This window comes from Balaenoptera borealis (genome assembly GCF_965194805.1).
Source record: "Balaenoptera borealis genome assembly, chromosome: 3".
Lineage (NCBI taxonomy): Eukaryota > Metazoa > Chordata > Mammalia > Artiodactyla > Balaenopteridae > Balaenoptera > Balaenoptera borealis.
The window spans coordinates 9,761,715-9,777,879 of record NC_138866.1 but is presented as its reverse complement, the minus strand read 5'-3'; the positions used below and the strand labels follow the sequence as shown (position 1 = coordinate 9,777,879).

At 46.4% G+C, this 16,165-nt stretch overlaps 1 protein-coding gene across 2 annotated transcripts; it reads right to left on the bottom strand.

Moving 5' to 3' along the window:
• Positions 1 to 1,601: 1,601 nt before the first annotated feature.
• On the bottom strand, positions 1,602 to 16,151 carry LOC309625261 (serpin A11-like). Of its 2 annotated transcripts, XM_082384570.1 has the most exons (6): positions 12,667 to 16,151; positions 8,793 to 9,438; positions 7,339 to 7,612; positions 4,402 to 4,549; positions 2,083 to 2,222; positions 1,860 to 1,946 (listed from the first exon to the last, which is right to left on the bottom strand). In XM_082384570.1, the coding sequence occupies exons 2-5, from the start codon at positions 9,433 to 9,435 to the stop codon at positions 2,085 to 2,087; spliced, it is 1,203 nt and encodes a 400-aa protein (XP_082240696.1). In that variant the 5' UTR covers positions 9,436 to 9,438; positions 12,667 to 16,151; the 3' UTR covers positions 1,860 to 1,946; positions 2,083 to 2,084. The 2 variants fall into 2 exon arrangements, with proteins under 2 accessions (XP_082240695.1, XP_082240696.1); XM_082384569.1 differs by lacking the exon at positions 2,083 to 2,222 and having other exon boundaries at positions 1,602 to 1,946; positions 12,667 to 16,144.
• Positions 16,152 to 16,165: the final 14 nt, after the last annotated feature.

Here is a 16,165-nt window from a genome sequence, read left to right as displayed (position 1 = left end):
CTGATCCCTGGGCCAGCGGCTCCCTCTGGGCACCACAGTGATGTCACAGTGAATGTCCCTGTCACAGCAAATGTCCCTGCAGCAAGAGCAGTCTTGCCCTCCAGATGGAATCTTTCATGCCCGGGCAAAGTCCCTGAAGGCTCTCCATCTACACCTTTGGGTTCTGAGGATGTGCTACCTATATGGTTTCACTGGGAGGGTTCACATCTGGCACCTGGACCAGTGGCCACTTGGGGGATTTGGACATTCCCTAGAGCTGAGCTACGCTCCATGAGAATAAAAGACAGCCTTGAGGGCTGGGGCAGCCAAAAGAATAGGGTGGAGATAAGCAAATGTTCATTGAGCACCTACTGTTTACCAGGTGCTTAATGCTTCACACTCATGACCTCATTTGATTTTCACAATTCTGTAACTTAGGTTTTATGTTTTCCATTCTTCAGAAGAGACTGAGGCACAGAGGGATCAAGCGTCATGTCCAAGGTTGGCTGACCAGTGGGAGGTGGCAAGAATTCACTAGTGTCCGGAAGTCTGCCTCAACGCTGGCATCCAAAGCCTCCAACCCTTTACCTCCGAATCCCTCTCCAGCATGACCTTCCACTGTGACCTTACATGAACTTTCTGTTGCTGCAAAACTGGTTTTCTCTTCTTAGAACATACATTTTTCTTTCCTTTCCCCGGTGGCTTTTGCCCATAGTGTGTCTCTTCCACCCTCTCTGGGACTATCTTACCCTCTTTCCCTTTATTTAAGGCTTCCCTGGTTTTCAAGACCCAACTCGAGTCTTGCCTCCTTTGGGTGGGCGTGGGGGAGTTCTACCACTTGCGATTTTTGGTACAGCTTCTTCCTAGACATGTACCACGCACAGCCGCCCTCTAGGTCTCGACACTGACTTCACTGTGGGGACGTATCGTCACATGTATGGTACATACATGCAGCTAAGTTGGCATTTCTGAGTTTCCCCACCACCTCCAGATTGATGCCTTTTTAAGACTGGGGGACACACTTGTGGGAGTGGGACTTCTGACCTCTAAACAATGCATCATTGCCTCTGAATACTGCCCCCGAATTCATCCCACTGACCAAGATTGTGCCTTAAGCCCACTGTCTCACCAGGCCATGTCAACCCTTCCACTTTCTTTGATCTTGGGGTTGTCCTTGGGCATTTGACCTCCGTTTCTGGATTGGCCCATTATTGCATTGGCTTATCCTCACATCCCCTTCTTTTCATAAAACATGTCTTAGAGCCCCTGCCCCGGCTTCAATCTCCCCTCAAGGTGAACTAACTCCTGACATTGAGGCAATGACGTTTCAGGACAACCTCACTTTGCTGCATAGCCAAGATCAGCCACTATGAAGTGAGAGACTCGCTTATTCCTCCTGATATCTTTGGGCCTTTTCCTAGGACCCAAAAGACACTCAGGAAAGATCAGCAGTGGTGGCAGCAGTGGTGGAAGTCTCTGAGGAGGACATAATCGGAGGCTGTTCTCACCTCCAAATTTCTAACCACAGTTGACACTGGATTGGAGGAAATTGTAGAGTGAATGACTGACCGCTGTTCTGCGTGCTCACCCCCCCCACCCATTGTAAGCATCGCCCCTCACTGTTCACAAAACCCAAGGCCAACTTTATTAGCATCTTTGCACACTGATTAAATGGTCCTCAGAGCAGCCCTGAGATGCAGGCTGGTGCTGGCTTTCCTGTTTTTTAGGGAGGGGACAGGACACCCCCTGGCCTCCTACCACTGTCACCCCACAGCTGGGTTGACGACTTTTCCCAGGAAGAGTAGGCTCTGGGTGGTCACCTCCCAAAGGAGCACCAGGAAAGGTCGGTTGAAATGGGCGTGTGGGGCCGACGTCGCGTTCAGAGACTGGGGCTGGGAGAGGAGGCCGGAGGCCACACCTGCCTCTGTTCCCCTCTCACTCACGTCCACTGCCGCCTTGTGTGACACCTAGAAGGAGAGAAGAGGGGCAGAGACAGCATCGGGGCAGGGCGTTTCCAGGGGCCGATGCCACCTCGTGCGGCACGAGGGAGATGGAGGCGGAGTCACCCTGCTCAGGTCCCGCCTTCCCAGGCAGCACTCCAACCTTTATTTCATTTCCTGCCCCGTCCCAGTTTCTCCGCCTCCATCATTTCCTGGAGAGTCACCCTGACCGTGCTGTTTGTTCTTTGAAGGGGAGACAGATGGGCCTGAACAGGGCTGAGGGCTACCTGAGCATGCACCAGGCTGCAAAAACCCAACAGCGACTTTTAGGAGCACTTCCTAAGCACCTGGGTGCACGTGGCACAGACCCAAGTGTCATTTTCTGCTACGAGCTGCATTTGCCCTCTCTCAGCCTCACTTTTCTCATCTTTAAAATAGCTTGCTCATCTAATTGGCTTTACTTTATTTATTTATTTATTTTTTATTGGAGTATAGTTGCTTTACAATATTGTGTTAGTTTATACCATACAGCAAAGTGAATCAGCCATACGTATACATATATCCCAATTAGATTAGAAGCTCCAAAACAAAAAGCACTCACATTTTAGAGACATGATGAAAGGTACTCCCATCTTAAAAAATATTTGCATTTTAGAATGTTGAAATTGATGGATCAAGGTCCTGATTTGATAGGGCAAGTATGATTATAAATTAAAGAAACTTTTAAAAAATGGTTCTGAAGAGCCTAGGGGCAGGACAGGAATAAAGACACAGACATAGAGAATGGACTTGAGGACACGGGGAGGGGGAAGGGTAAGCTGGGAAGAAGTAAGAGAGTGGCATGGACATATATACACTACCAAACGTGAAATAGATAGCTAGTGGGAAGCAGCTGCATAGCACAGGGAGATCAGCTCAGTGCCTTGTGACCACCTAGAGGGGTGGGATGGGGAGGGTGGGAGGGAGACGCAAGAGGGAGGAGATATGGGGATGTATGTATATGTATAGCTGATTCACTTTGTTACACAGGAGAAACTAACACACCACTGTAAAGCAATTATACTCCAATAAAGATGTTAAAAAATAAAATTAAAAAAAAAAAGAACCTTTTTCTAAAAAACATGAAAAGAAAAATGGATTGCTCAGCCTGATTCAACGGTTTTCAAGATGAGCTCAGTGAAACCAGGTTGTCTGATGTGCCGAGCCCTCCACTGGGCTCCGTGAAAAGAATTCTGTTTTTTTAAACCTCATTTTCACACCACTCCTTAGGAAGGATTCTGAGGCTTTAACTAAAAAAAGTTGAAAAACATTGGTGTTGACCATCTCTTTCATTTCCAAAAAAGTCTATGAAGAGATAAATCTGACATCTGAGGTCACTGTGGAAGAAATTCTGTAAAAAACTAAATTATTTCTTTTCCTTTTTGTTTACCTTCTCCACAGTGGGTGCACACGTGCATACACACACACACACACACACACACACACACACACACACACACAAGACCACATCCCTGTTCCTTGGTTTCACATTTTAAATCTCAGCTGGTCTTTCCCAAATAAAAGAGAGTAGACTTTCCTTATGAAATTTCTAATAAAGACTCAACTGATAATGACTCTATCTTAGGAAGATGATGGAAGAACAGAGAAGGGTCTTTTTTTGCCTTCCCTCCTGTGGAAAATTGCATTTTTCTTCTCAAGTATGAACTCTCCCTTCCTGTAGGATGTCATCAGCCCTCGCCCATACCCTGTGGCTTACAGGACCTCCTGCAGGAGAACACTAGCCCTCCCCATTGATGGTGGTCTTGACCGTGGGACTTGCTTTAGCCAATGACTTGTGAGTGGCCTTGACAGAGACCACACGTGAGGAGAAGTGTTAAGAGGCATAGCACATTATCTCTACTTTTTTCCCACTGCTATAAGAAGTGCATGTCCCAAATAGGAGCTTCTCTTTTGACCTACATTCTAGAAGGAAGAAAACATGAGAAGTAGATCTGTAGCCAGATGGTAGTGACACACCTCTGACACGTCATATGGCCAGGTAATAAATCTCTGTGATGATAAGGCACTGAGATTTGGGGATCATTTGTTATTGCAGCAAAACTGATGGATATACTTCCTGTTCATGCCCACTACTCTCTACAGCTAAAACAAAGGCAGATAGAGTCTCACCACCTGCCCTCGGAGGAAGTTTAAGGGATAAAAACAAGGCTAGTCCCACACCTGGGGAAACTCTGGCTCTGTGGATGACCCTGAATGTGTGTCTACTCTATTCAAGACTCCGTCCCTGCTTTGAAGAATATAAAGGTCTAGAAGAAGGGGGTGGGGATGTAAAGGGAGATGCTTGTGAAAAGAAGCCTTAAAGATTGTGATATTAAAAAGCCAGAATAGAAAAAAGGGGGAAGTTGACTTTCAAATGCACTTCATGTCAGAGGAGAAAAGGCACCCCGCCTCTGCCAACACACATCCACGCTCACCACCTTACCCTGGAGATAGTTCTGTTGAGCTGCCCAGTGATTCCTGAGAAATCAGCTTCTAAGTTGAATAAGCCGGTGAGACCAATATGGGGGAGTATCTCTTCCAGGTTATATGTTCCAGAAATGGAAAACCTTGGCAAATGCAAATCCAGCAGGCTGGGGAGAGAATCAGACGGAGAAGCGCTGCTGTCTCATTATCTGTGCTGCTTTTGCCCTGTCTGGGGGCAACCTGAGCTTTGGAAAGGAGATGTGCTTCTCAGAGTGTGGGAACCAGTCTTCTCATGACACTACCTGCTATGCCAGGACATTCCACAACCCAGAGCTTCCTTCTCTTCAGACCTCACAGAGAGTCTGTGTCTGGATCTGAGAAGACTCCTGGCATAGCCACAGGTCTTCATTTTTGTCATCTTTGGCTTTCTAGGTGCCAGACATTGGATTACAAGGCTTCACTGATTGAAGCCATGTAATAACCATGGAAGTTAAGTACTGTTAACATTATCCCACCTCCATATCCAATTCACCAGCAAGCTCTGTTGGCTCAGATTTTGAACTGTATCCTAAATCCATCTACTGAAAACCCCCTAACAGAAGGTACACCATCTCTCACCTGTCTGAGCTTCATGACCTGTTGAAGATCTGATGAGAGATCCTGCATGTACAGTGCGGGCACAAATCAATGGAATAACTCTCCCTCCTGTTATTGTCATGCCTTTGCCATCAGATTGCCATATTCCTTGTGTTACATTCACAAGTTTCTTGTGACCCATAGAAAAGCTGTCCCTTTCTTCCTGGGATTATTCTCCTCTGGAATTATTGTCTGACAGTTGCCATGACACCTGCAAGCTTGCTTAGTTAATAGCCAGCTTGGAAACTTCTGCCTCGAATGAATTCAGATTAGAGATGCTAATTCAGGTTGGAGTATCTTTACTGGTTTAACTCCTGGGCCAATATGAGGGTCCAGATGTCTAACTGAAGTGGGAGGTAGTTGGAAGTCAGGGGTTGAATGGTGAAAAAAAGGAAACAAATGTGGACAACAGAAAACAGGGCTTACTTGCATAATTTTTTCACAGGTAGAACTTGGAGAGTAGGCCCTACCATTGGGGGGCTTTTAGTACAGTCTAGCTGAGGGGTGTCTGTTAGAGAGCCCAACACAGAGTAGGTGTTCAATCAGTGTAAAGGAAGAAATGGAGTTACCAAGAAGCATGATTCCTCTGAAAAAACTAACCTTTCTCACAGCTGAATGGAGGGAAACCTGGCAGCCTGAATTTTCCATGTCTGAAAGCCCATTCAAATGCTGCCATGATATTGTAACTCTCGGGCACAAGAAATGGTATCAGGGAGCATCTGAGGTTTAGAAAAATAACTTGGATTGGTTTTGATTTTTGAAGGTCTAAGTGGGAGGTCAAAAGAGACCCTTCCTAAGGGAAAACCTATTGGTCTAGAAGGTCCTATAGTATTTCCTCCTGTGATGGGGGAAGGGGCAGGTTCACTCCAAGGGAGCTTAGGAATATGTGGCTGGAATCAGAAACTGACCAGAGCTATGTAGATTCATAGACAACAGGAATAATACTTTAAATCCTGGCTTCTGTTCTTGACCTGTATCTCTTTCATTTGGTACTTGAATCTCTACCCCAAAACAAAACATCCTTTCTCTATCCTTGATACCTCAATGTCACTGGGGTGCTGAGAGAAGGCTCCTGTGGACATGCAGGCGACTGATGCCTACCAGTTGGTGATGGTGGATTAAAGATGGCCATCAAGATGTTTAGTCTATACGCCCCCCCATCCCTTGAATCTGGTGGGTTCTGTGAATGATCTGACCAATAGAATATGGCAGAAATGACACTGGCAAATTTCTGAGCCCAGGCCTTAAGAGAGCGGGAGCCTTCACTTCCTGCCTTTTAGAACGCTCCTTCTTGGAGCCCTGAGCTGTCATATAACAATATCAACTGTGCTGAGCTGCTGTGCAGAAGCCCAAGCTAGCCTCATGGACATGCTGCATGGAGAGAGAAAGAGGTGCCTGCTTGGCCCTTAGCTCAGCCAACCAGCCAGCCCAGCCTCCCGACATCTGAGTGGAGGCGTCTTCAATGTTCCACCCCTGGCCACCACCTGACTCCATCCTTGAGAGCCCCGAGTTGAGAACCACCCAGCTGAGCCCAGTCCACCATAGAATTGAGAGAGATGCCAGATGGGTTTTTTTTTTCAAGCCATTCCATTTTGGGGTGGTTTACTATCCAGCAAGAGGTAATTAGAACTTGAGGCCAGATTTCATCCCAGAGTGCCCCATAAAGGAAGATACACTTCAAGAATGGGTAGCTGGAGTATGGGGTGTAGGGAAACCAGAAAAGGCTAAAACCACTGTGAGAAAAACCACAGACCAAAAAGCAAGTGAGATGGAAGGGGGTAGGTAGAGACTCCCCCAAACTGGCAATCGGCATTCTGATTTTTACAATGTTCTTCTTGGTATTTAATTTTTTTAAGAAATGTTTTAATTAAAACAGAGGCACTCTTAAGAAATACCCACTGTTCTGTGGGGGTCATAATTATTCTTAATAATTGTCCTTGATCTGATTTGTTGCCTACACTTAACTACCTTCTGGTAGTAAATTATTATTTGGAGAAAAAGAGAAGAGCAAAGGCAGAAAGACGTCTGGGAGGGGATAAGAATGATTAATGCCTGGTGAGCACTTCTCCTGTACCAGGTACCACTTTCATATTCTATACATATTAACTCGATTAATCCTCCAACCAACCAATGTGGTGGTTATTATGGCCCCATTTTACATGTGAGGAAATTCAAGGCCCAAAGAGCAAGAATTGCCCAAGACCACACAGTTGGTTAACTGGTAGGGCAGTGAGCCAAGCCAGGGCTTAGGGCCTTGCAACTGGAGTTGATCAAGGCTTGCTCGAGTTCTTGAACAACGTCCTTGCACTCTGGCACTTACCTGGGGAGGAGCAGTTGATCCCATTTCCTCAGGGTCTCTGGCTGCAGGGCTTCCTCCACCTGAGCCATCTTTCCCGGGTCAGGGAGGATCAGCAGGGCCAGGGCGTTTCCGCTGTATTCCATCTGGAGGACGGTGCAGGCCACCTCCTGGTCGTAGAGGAACCTGTGCATTTCCTTTTGGTGCATCATGGGGATGCGGAGAGAGGTCCTCTCATCCACAAAGAAGCTCTCTTGCTTTTGGGTCTGGTAGCAATTAAAAGGATGCTTCCACTTGGCTTAGGACACAAAACCCACAAAACCATGAGAACACACTCTAAGAGAGCAAGTCTAGGCAGGCATGCACTAAGCCACACTGGTTAGAGATGCAGAATCTGTCACAGTCTTGTCCCCGTGTGTAGTATCTCGTCTCTTTCTACTTATAATCTCCACTGACAACCACCTCCTGACTTGACCTCCTGAAAGCACCGATCTTGGTGACAGGGAGTGGGGGCTGGCCCATCCTGTCCCTCATGCCCACTTCCAAGTGACCAAGTATTGCTGATTCTGTCTCCAAAGCCACACCTTTTTTTGAGGCCACCGTCTTACTTTGAACCATCTCACTAACCTAACTTGTCTCTGTTCTTCCACCCTTATTCTCCTCCAACCATTTCCCAAATTGTAGCCAGACTGAACTTTCTACAACAGGTATGTCACTGCACTTCTTCGAACTTTTTGGTGATTTTGGGATCCTAAGATAAAGTCTAGGGTTCTCAATACAGGTCCTGATTACTTTTTTAATTACAACTCTCAGCACTCCCACCTAGGCGTTCCACTATTGTGTTCTATGCTCCAGTCCAACTAAATTTGTTTGTTTCTTGAAAGTCAATGGTAGCTCTTTTCCTTGGACCTTTCCTCACCTTTGGAGAATCAAAGATGATTCAGACTCAGACCCTAATGGTTGAACCCATGGATGTGAGGGATACACACCAACCCTAGGATAGCGGTTGCCTCTGGGGAGGGATGGAAGGAGGAAAATGGGACCAAGGAATGATTAAAAAGGAATTGAACTGTATCTGCAATATTACATTTAAAAAAAAAAATAAAAATCTGAAGTAAATAGTAAAAATGTTAATATTTGCTAATTCTTGGTGGAGGGGAGTGCATGGTGGATTCTATATCGTTCTCTGCATATTTCTGTAGGTTTGAAATAGGCTATAATATAAAAAATAAAATATTTCTCTAAAAAATGAAATATTAATAGAAAAGTGAGATTGTCAGTGGTATTAAAAATCAGGATAAAAGTAGAATAGAAAAAACATGGCAAGAGAAATCAAATATTGATAAATTAAGAAGTAGTCCTATAAGAACACTACTTAAATATACAGAGGTAACTTTCAGAAGAAACAGCTGCAGGCTTCTAGACAGGTGCCTTTTAGGGGCAAGGCTGGAGATGGAGGAGCCGGAGTCAGCCCTCACCTTTGAAGAACATGTAATTCAAGAGAACCATGAGCGTGTCTTGGGTGAACTCCTCCAGGCAGTCCACGACCTGCCCGTACGTCTGCTTCCTCACGTAGTCATTTATCTGCCTCCTAGTTGTATTGGAGTCCGTGAAATTGACCGAAAAAGCGAAAGCCCGGTACAGCTCCCTGATGTTGTCCAAAAAGTGCTGCTGAGGCTTCAGCTGTTTGTCCAGGAACAGGGAGTTGCCTACTTTCAGTTCAAGTTTGGGGCTGGGCAGGTCAAGGGTGTGGATGAGGCTCTGGAAGCCCCGGTGGATGTCAGCTTCTGGGGTCTCCGTGAGGTTGAAGCCGAGGCCTTCCAGGATCTGAGCTGGAGTGTCAGCTTGTGCCCCCAGAGAGAGCAGGGCCAGGGTGCTGGAGATGCTCACCGGGGAGAAGAAGATGTTTCCTTGGGTTTCTGCTGCCAGCTGCTTATATAGACGCAAAGCGAAGTTGGTAATGGTGGGTGTGATTTTGCGGTAGGCGGGGAGGGCTTCCGAGAGCTGACCACGGGGAGCTTCAGGCACCCCCAGGCTCTTATCTCCGCGGGCAGGAAAGGGCTGACAGTAGACAGAGGCCAGGATCCCCGCTCCCAGCAGCCACTGCCACGCTGGCCCCATCCTCTAAAAACAAGATGGTGAAAACGTCATTCTCCTTCATAAATAGCTTCACAGTGTTTCACGTTTACACGGTAAACCTCCCATCCAAACTGGATCCCACAGAGGTGCGGGGCATTGTAGAGCAGGGATTCCCCAACCCCTGGGGAGAAATGCCGCTCCCCATTGCCTGCATTACCGCCTGGACCATCGCTCCGCAACTCCGTCCACGGAAAAATTGTCTTCCACGAAACCGGTACCTGGTGCCAAAAAGTTTGGGGACCGCTGCTATGGAGGGTGAGGCGGGCATGAGCCAGCGGGCTCCAGACGTCTTCCCCCAGGCTAGAGTCAGAGCAGCGGCCTCTTGTCTGCTTTACATATTGACTTGCCTATAGGATTTTGCTGAGAAGAGGACTCTGGGCTATTAAAAAAAGAACTTCCGTGGTCTTTTCTTCCTGCCTTCCTCCCTGCATCTATCTTTCCTCCCTCTCTTCCTTCCTTCCTTCCTTCCTTCCTTCTTTCCTTCCTTCCTTCCTTCTTTTTCTTTTATCTTTCTCCTTTCCAGTCATTCTTTCAATCACTCATTAACTTTCAAAGACTGGGGCAACCCTCAATACTATGGAACAAATGGTCAGGACACTGTGACACGAGTGATGTTGGGCTTCCCCTGCACCTAGGTGTTGCCAGGAACTAGAATCTTGCTGACTGGAGGGGAGAGGACGATGTGTGGAACTCCTGGGCCAGGCTCTCCCAGAAAAAGGAGTGCCCTCTACTTTTCTGGTCTCCATTTGCTGGAGTGTGGATGTGACGATCAGCCTTGGGGACCTTGCGGGTGGGCACAGCTCATGAGGATGAGGGGTGGCAAAGCCGCAGGATGGGTGGAGCCTCAGGGTGGGGGAGAGACAAGAAAGATCTACTCTGTCTCCATCAAACCTGCTATTTTGAGTACCTCTTGTCACATGCAAGGGCTGAAACCTGTATCTTAGTTGATGGAGAGTTTAAGGAAAGATATCTGTTAAATTGTATCCCCCGCCCCACAAATTCATATGTTGAAGTCCTAATCTCCAGCATGTCAGAATGTGATCTTGTTTGGAAATAGTGCCATTGAGATGTAACTAGTTAATATGAGGTTAATATGGGCCCTAATCTAATCTGACTGGTGTTTTTATAAAAAGGGGAAATTGGACACAGACATACACACAGGCAGAAGGAGATGTAAAGATGAAGGCAGAAATCAATCAGGGTGATGCTCTACAAGCCAAGAAACACCAAAGATTGCCAGCAAACCCCCAGAAGCAAAGAGAGAGGCCTGGAACAGACTGTCCCTCAGAGCCTCGGAAGGAACCAGCCCTGCCAACGCCTTGATCTTGGACTTCTAGTCCTCAGAACTGTGAGAATCAGTTTCTGTTGTTTAAGCTGGGTGGAAGTTTGTGGAAGTTTGTTATGGCAGCCCTAGGAAACAAATGCAGTAACTCCTGTGCTTTAAGTTATAAAATGTCCCAGAAGAGCCTTCGTGTCACCTGAGCGGGTCAAAGTGCTTCAGGGTTGGGAGCGAAGCTCCAGCTCGAGGTGAAGCTGCAGTGTAGACAATGCGCTTGTCACACACACATCCCCACGTGCACACACTCGGACCCCCCCATCCCCCACCTTGCTGTCCCCCGTAAGGAGTCTCGTCCCCTCACTCCCTTCAAAACTGACCCTTCTGTTGTCCCATGCCACAGTGGCTGCCCACAGCTTACCACCCCATCCTTGTTGTTCATCTGTCCTGATAAATTTTGTGTCTTAATCAGCACCTTTAATACCTTTTGCCCAAACCAATGATCTCTGGGTCGCTTACATATTTTTGTAGATGATTTATAGCGCCTGGTGCTCTAAATACCCAACCAAACCCCCAAGGCCAGTTGTCAGGAGGGATGAATCTAGCCGCATTATTGATTACGTTAAAACACGTTTGCTGGTCAAAGTACTGCAGGCAGTTTCTCAATGCCACGTCCTAACCCCTCCAGCACAGCTTGCTGTAGGCCCGCTTAATTTCTGTTCATATTGGGAAGCAGAACAATTTAAAAATTGGTCTGCTCCTGGGGAAAATTAGAAGTACAGCTGTAATAAAACTATTTCCAGTTTATTCTTTTTATCCCAATGAACTCACCACCATTTTCTTCTTACTGAACCCCCAGGATACCCAAACTTGCAGAGGATCTATTTCCCAGAGGACTGAATTGTAAGTCAGGGGGTCCGGGTTTGAATCAAGGCTCTGCAGTTAAATCACTGGGTGATACTATGTAAAGGAAGCTCTCTGAACTGCAGTGTGGTATTTGCAAAATGCAAATGACAATGCCTACCTCCTGGGGGTGGGGTTGCTTGTGGATTATAAGACGTAATATCATGTATATAGCACGTGGCACATAGGATGTATGCAGTGTTAATTTTCACTCCTTTCTACTGAGGCTGGATATAGTTACATCCAATTTATTCCTTTATTCCTTTTCCAGAAAAATCCTAGAGGAAAATTAAGAACTCCATGAATTAATTATAATATCCCTATTTATTATTTCTTTTATGGTGGGGATATTAGCTATATTGTATCATTGGTTCCCAGCCAGATTTGTTCTCAAATGCAGGGGGAGGGATGTGTGTGAAGGGGGGATAGTATTTGGATCATCTCAAAGTCTGGAGAAGGAGGTGCTGTTATTGGAGTTTAATGGGAGAGAGAAAACTCTCGAAATGCTAAAATAGTCACAGGCAAAGAAGAAGGGTCCGTCCCAAATGCTAGCAGTGCCCCAGTGGAGAAAAACTTGCTTAATTTCTTTAAATTGAATCCTTATGAGAACCTTAAGACCTTGGTAATATTATCCCTGGAGAGAAACACCTATTAAGGAGAGAAACACCTATTAAGTGGCAGGGGCATGATTCAAATTCCAGACCAGGCCCCTGAATCATCACTCTTTCATATAACAGAGTTTCCAGTAAAGTTGCTGCAACAATTTTATCATTTTGTTTTGGGTTGTATTGTTCCGTTTTCTTGTCTAACTTCGAGGAACACTGGGAGTTTCTTTCTCAAAAAATTTAAAGGCCAAGTTATCCATAAAATGTTATTTAAAACCTGAAGTTCCTACTTCAAGCCTTAGAAGGAGTACATCATCATGTTTTTCCTTTAGGGGACTCAGTTCTCCCATTTATTCTGCCAAAGTGAGAGAGAGAGAGAGAGAGAGCTGCCACCCCCGCCTTCATTTCAGACGCAAGCGTGGTACTCACAGCAAGGTCCCTGGGCTGGGGGCCCTGGGTCTTCAGCCCTGCATCACCTCCTACCCACAGGAGAATAGTGTTTGAAGATCATGGCAGCCTAGTCAATATTTGTCAGGTCAATTCCTGGAACCGGTATGAAAACAGGAAGTGACCTTTTCTTCAAAGTTTCTGCCCTGCCGGCCTGTCCTACAAAGTGAATTGTGATTCTGGACCCAGCTTGGTTTGAGGATATTCTCATGTTGGAGATGGCAGCAGGGGGTCGTGATGCGTTGGCTGCTGGTCCATTACCTGCGTTTTGTGTGTTCCAGGCAGTTTTCTTTATGACTCACTCTCACAATAGTAATGTGAGATGTTAACTAAACCTACTGTGGTGATCATTTCACAGTATCTGTAAATCGAACCATCATGCTGTATACCTTTAACTTATACAGTGATGGATGTCAATTATTTCTCAATAAAACTGGGAAAAAAAGAATGAGAGAGGCATGATTCTCTCTACTTTACAAATGGGAAGCTGAGGCCCCGTGAGGTCAATAACTCATTTGCTCGCTAAGTGGGTGGTGGGACCATCCTCAGAAGACAGATCTGACCCCCCAGTTGAGGCCTTCACTACAACACTAAACCATTCCAGTATTTTACTGATGCTTTAAATAAATATGATCCATGTACAGGAAAAAAAAGACTGGAAGGAAATTCAGAGAATAGAGCAAAATTTTCTCTCCCGCCATATCAAAAGCTTTGTAAAGTGGGATCATTGATTTTTGTTTACCTAAGATCTAGAACCAAGCGTGGAACTAAATGAATTTTTTTTTAATTAATTAATTAATTAGTTAATTTTTGGCTGTGTTGGGTCTTCGTTTCTGTGTGAGGGCTTTTCTCTAGTTGCGGCAAGCAGGGGCCACTCTTCATCGCGGTGCGCGGGCCTCTCACTATCGCGGCCTCTCTTGTTGTGGAGCACAGGTTCCAGAGGCACAGGCTCAGTAGTTGTGGCTCACGGGCCTAGTTGCTCCGCGACATGTGGGATCTTCCCAGATCAGAGCTCGAACCCGTGTCCCCTGCATTGGCAGGCAGATTCTCAACCACTGCGCCACCAGGGAAGCCCATGAATAATTTTTTATGAGTGAGTCTTTTGGTGATGGAATTGGGTAACTTTTATGTTCTTTGTAGATTTTTGTCTTCTCTTAATTTCTCAAAAAAGAGCATGTATTTTATTTATAACAAAAAACAATAAAACATTGTTAAAAAGTAGAATTATTTAATTGTACACATAAAGCAAAATAAAAGCTCATTCAGGTTGGCACAGTGGTTCCAATCAAAAGCCACTTTTAAAACATAAAGGCTCCTAGGATACTGAACCTGATGCTATGATAGGGTGGGGCTGGAGGTGCCTCTGGCCTGTCGGGTGTGTTAAAGCCCCAGATGGAGAGCAGAAGGTACTCACAGTAGGACCCATCTGCTGTGTGCTGGAAAGGTGAAAGCCAAGGACACTGTGGCCAGGCACTGATGGGGTCTGCTACACCCACTGATGTTTGAGACCCTACCCCTGGGTCTAGAACAGTGCTGAGAACTTTCTGGGTGTTTTATAAAGGCACATTTGCAGTATGAATAAACAAAAAAATTGAAGTTCACGGCCAGAGTTCCTTTCTCACCTAAGAGGAATCCAGTTCACTCTTGGCTTGCATGTAAATTACTTGGCTCTTTACAATCATGTGTCACATGCTAGGGAAGAAGAAACAATCCCAGGAGACTCACATTTTGGAATCTATTACAGACCCCGCCACAGTAGAGACCCTCACAGAGCTGTGGTGGGGATGAAACGTTTGTACATGGGCAACGTTTATGCAGTGCCTGGCCCAGAGCAAGGAGAGAGAGAGAGAGAGAGATATTTTAAGGAATTGGTTCATGCACGTGATTATGGAGGATGGCAAGTCCAAAATCTGCAGAGTAGCCTATCAGCCTGGAGACCCAAGAAGAGTGGACATTGCAGGTCAAGTCCGAAGGCTGCCTGGTGGTAGAATTCCTTCTTGCTCAGGGGAGGTCAGTCTTTGTTCTATTAAGGCCTTCAACTTATGGAAGGCAGTCTCTTTTACCCAAAGTCCACCAATTTCAATGTTAATCATCCCCCAAAACACCTTCACCAAAACATCCAGAAGAATGTTCGACCACATATGTGGGCACTGTGGCCCAGGCAAGTTGACACATAAAATTAACTATCACACATGTCATGTGTTAGTAGGAAAGAGGATTGAGCACCATCTCCTTGGGTTGCTTGGTTTCCTTCCTGGAGTGCAAACCTTTGACCTTGGTGCACAGACACCTCACCTGTGTGTCCAATCTCAGAGTCAAAAGGCAGGAAAATGTGCCCTTACACACATGAAAGTAAACTCCTCTCACCATCAACCTTGGAATCATACCAGCTCACTGCTGCAGTCATAAAAAAAGCCTACCCTGGCCTCTAGTGAAGGCACCACATTTGTGGCACCAAAGTTTGTGAGATGGCACAGCTCGCCATGAGCTTGGGCAGATGGGTTTGGTTAAGTCTGCAGAGTTGATCTGGGTGCCTACTGCTTCTCAGTCGTTTCCCGGGCTTTTTCCTATGTGTGTCAATAATCTTCTTGTTTCACGTGTCACTGCCTACCTTCCTTTAGCATGTGGGACACTGGACCCTCAATATCCTCCATGGATACCCTCTACTAAATGGGTCCAGGCCCCCTACATCCTCACGAGCACCTTCCCCCTCTGCTTCTGCCGTAGATCTGCTTGGAGATAAGCCATACACAAGCATGGATCTCTAGCCCTTCCTCCCTCTGGTTATGCTGTTGACTCACTTCCTACACATTTTCTAGAACAATCCACTTTACTGTTCCTCTCTCGAGTTAGCTTCCTTATTGAGCTACTTCTCCAAGCTGCTCTTGCGGCCCATCCCCAGGCCTCTCCTCTCTTGGAGCTTGGGTTGTAAGTGGTGATGCAAGTGACATGCTTTTTTCTTGGGCGTCTGAGCATCCTTGTTAAAGGAATGAAAGTTCTAGCCCTGAAGTGACTCCTTTGGTAGTGGACGGATTTCCTTCAGGGTCACATCATTCCCAGAAAAGAACACTTGGGTTGTGTCCTAAACCCCACCACAGAGGGACTTCTGTGGTTTGGGGTGACCAGCCCTCTCTCATCCAGCCCAAGGCTCCTGGGTCTAATTGTGACCCCCAGGTAGCTCTGGCTTGGTCATGTCATCGCATGACTCTGCAGTCAGTCCCCCCTCCCCCATTTTTGGCCTCCAATCTCATTCTTGGCCTTGTGTTTTCAGCACTGAGCCTGGGCTCTCTACCAGAAGAGTTTTATTTCACCCTCTGTCCTAGTCTGCTCCAGTTGCTGCTCTGAACTAGCCCACCCAGGCAAGGTCCCGCCTCTTGGGTATCACTCTTGGGTCAGCCTGTTTGGCCAATGTCTTTGCCAGCTGTGCCCATGGCCTCTGGATCTGACTTCCCTTGTCAAATGTCTGGTTTCCATCAGACTC

Coding starts and splice junctions, on each gene's coding strand:
- LOC309625261 (XM_082384569.1), bottom strand. CDS start 9,435: ATGGGGCCAGCGTGGCAGTGGCTGCTGGGAGCGGGGATCCTGGCCTCT. Junction 7,613..8,792: donor GAATTACATGTTCTTCAAAG/GTGAGGGCTGAC, acceptor TTGTGTCCTAAG/CCAAGTGGAAGCATCCTTTT. Junction 4,550..7,338: donor GATCAACTGCTCCTCCCCAG/GTAAGTGCCAGA, acceptor TTCTCTCCCCAG/CCTGCTGGATTTGCATTTGC.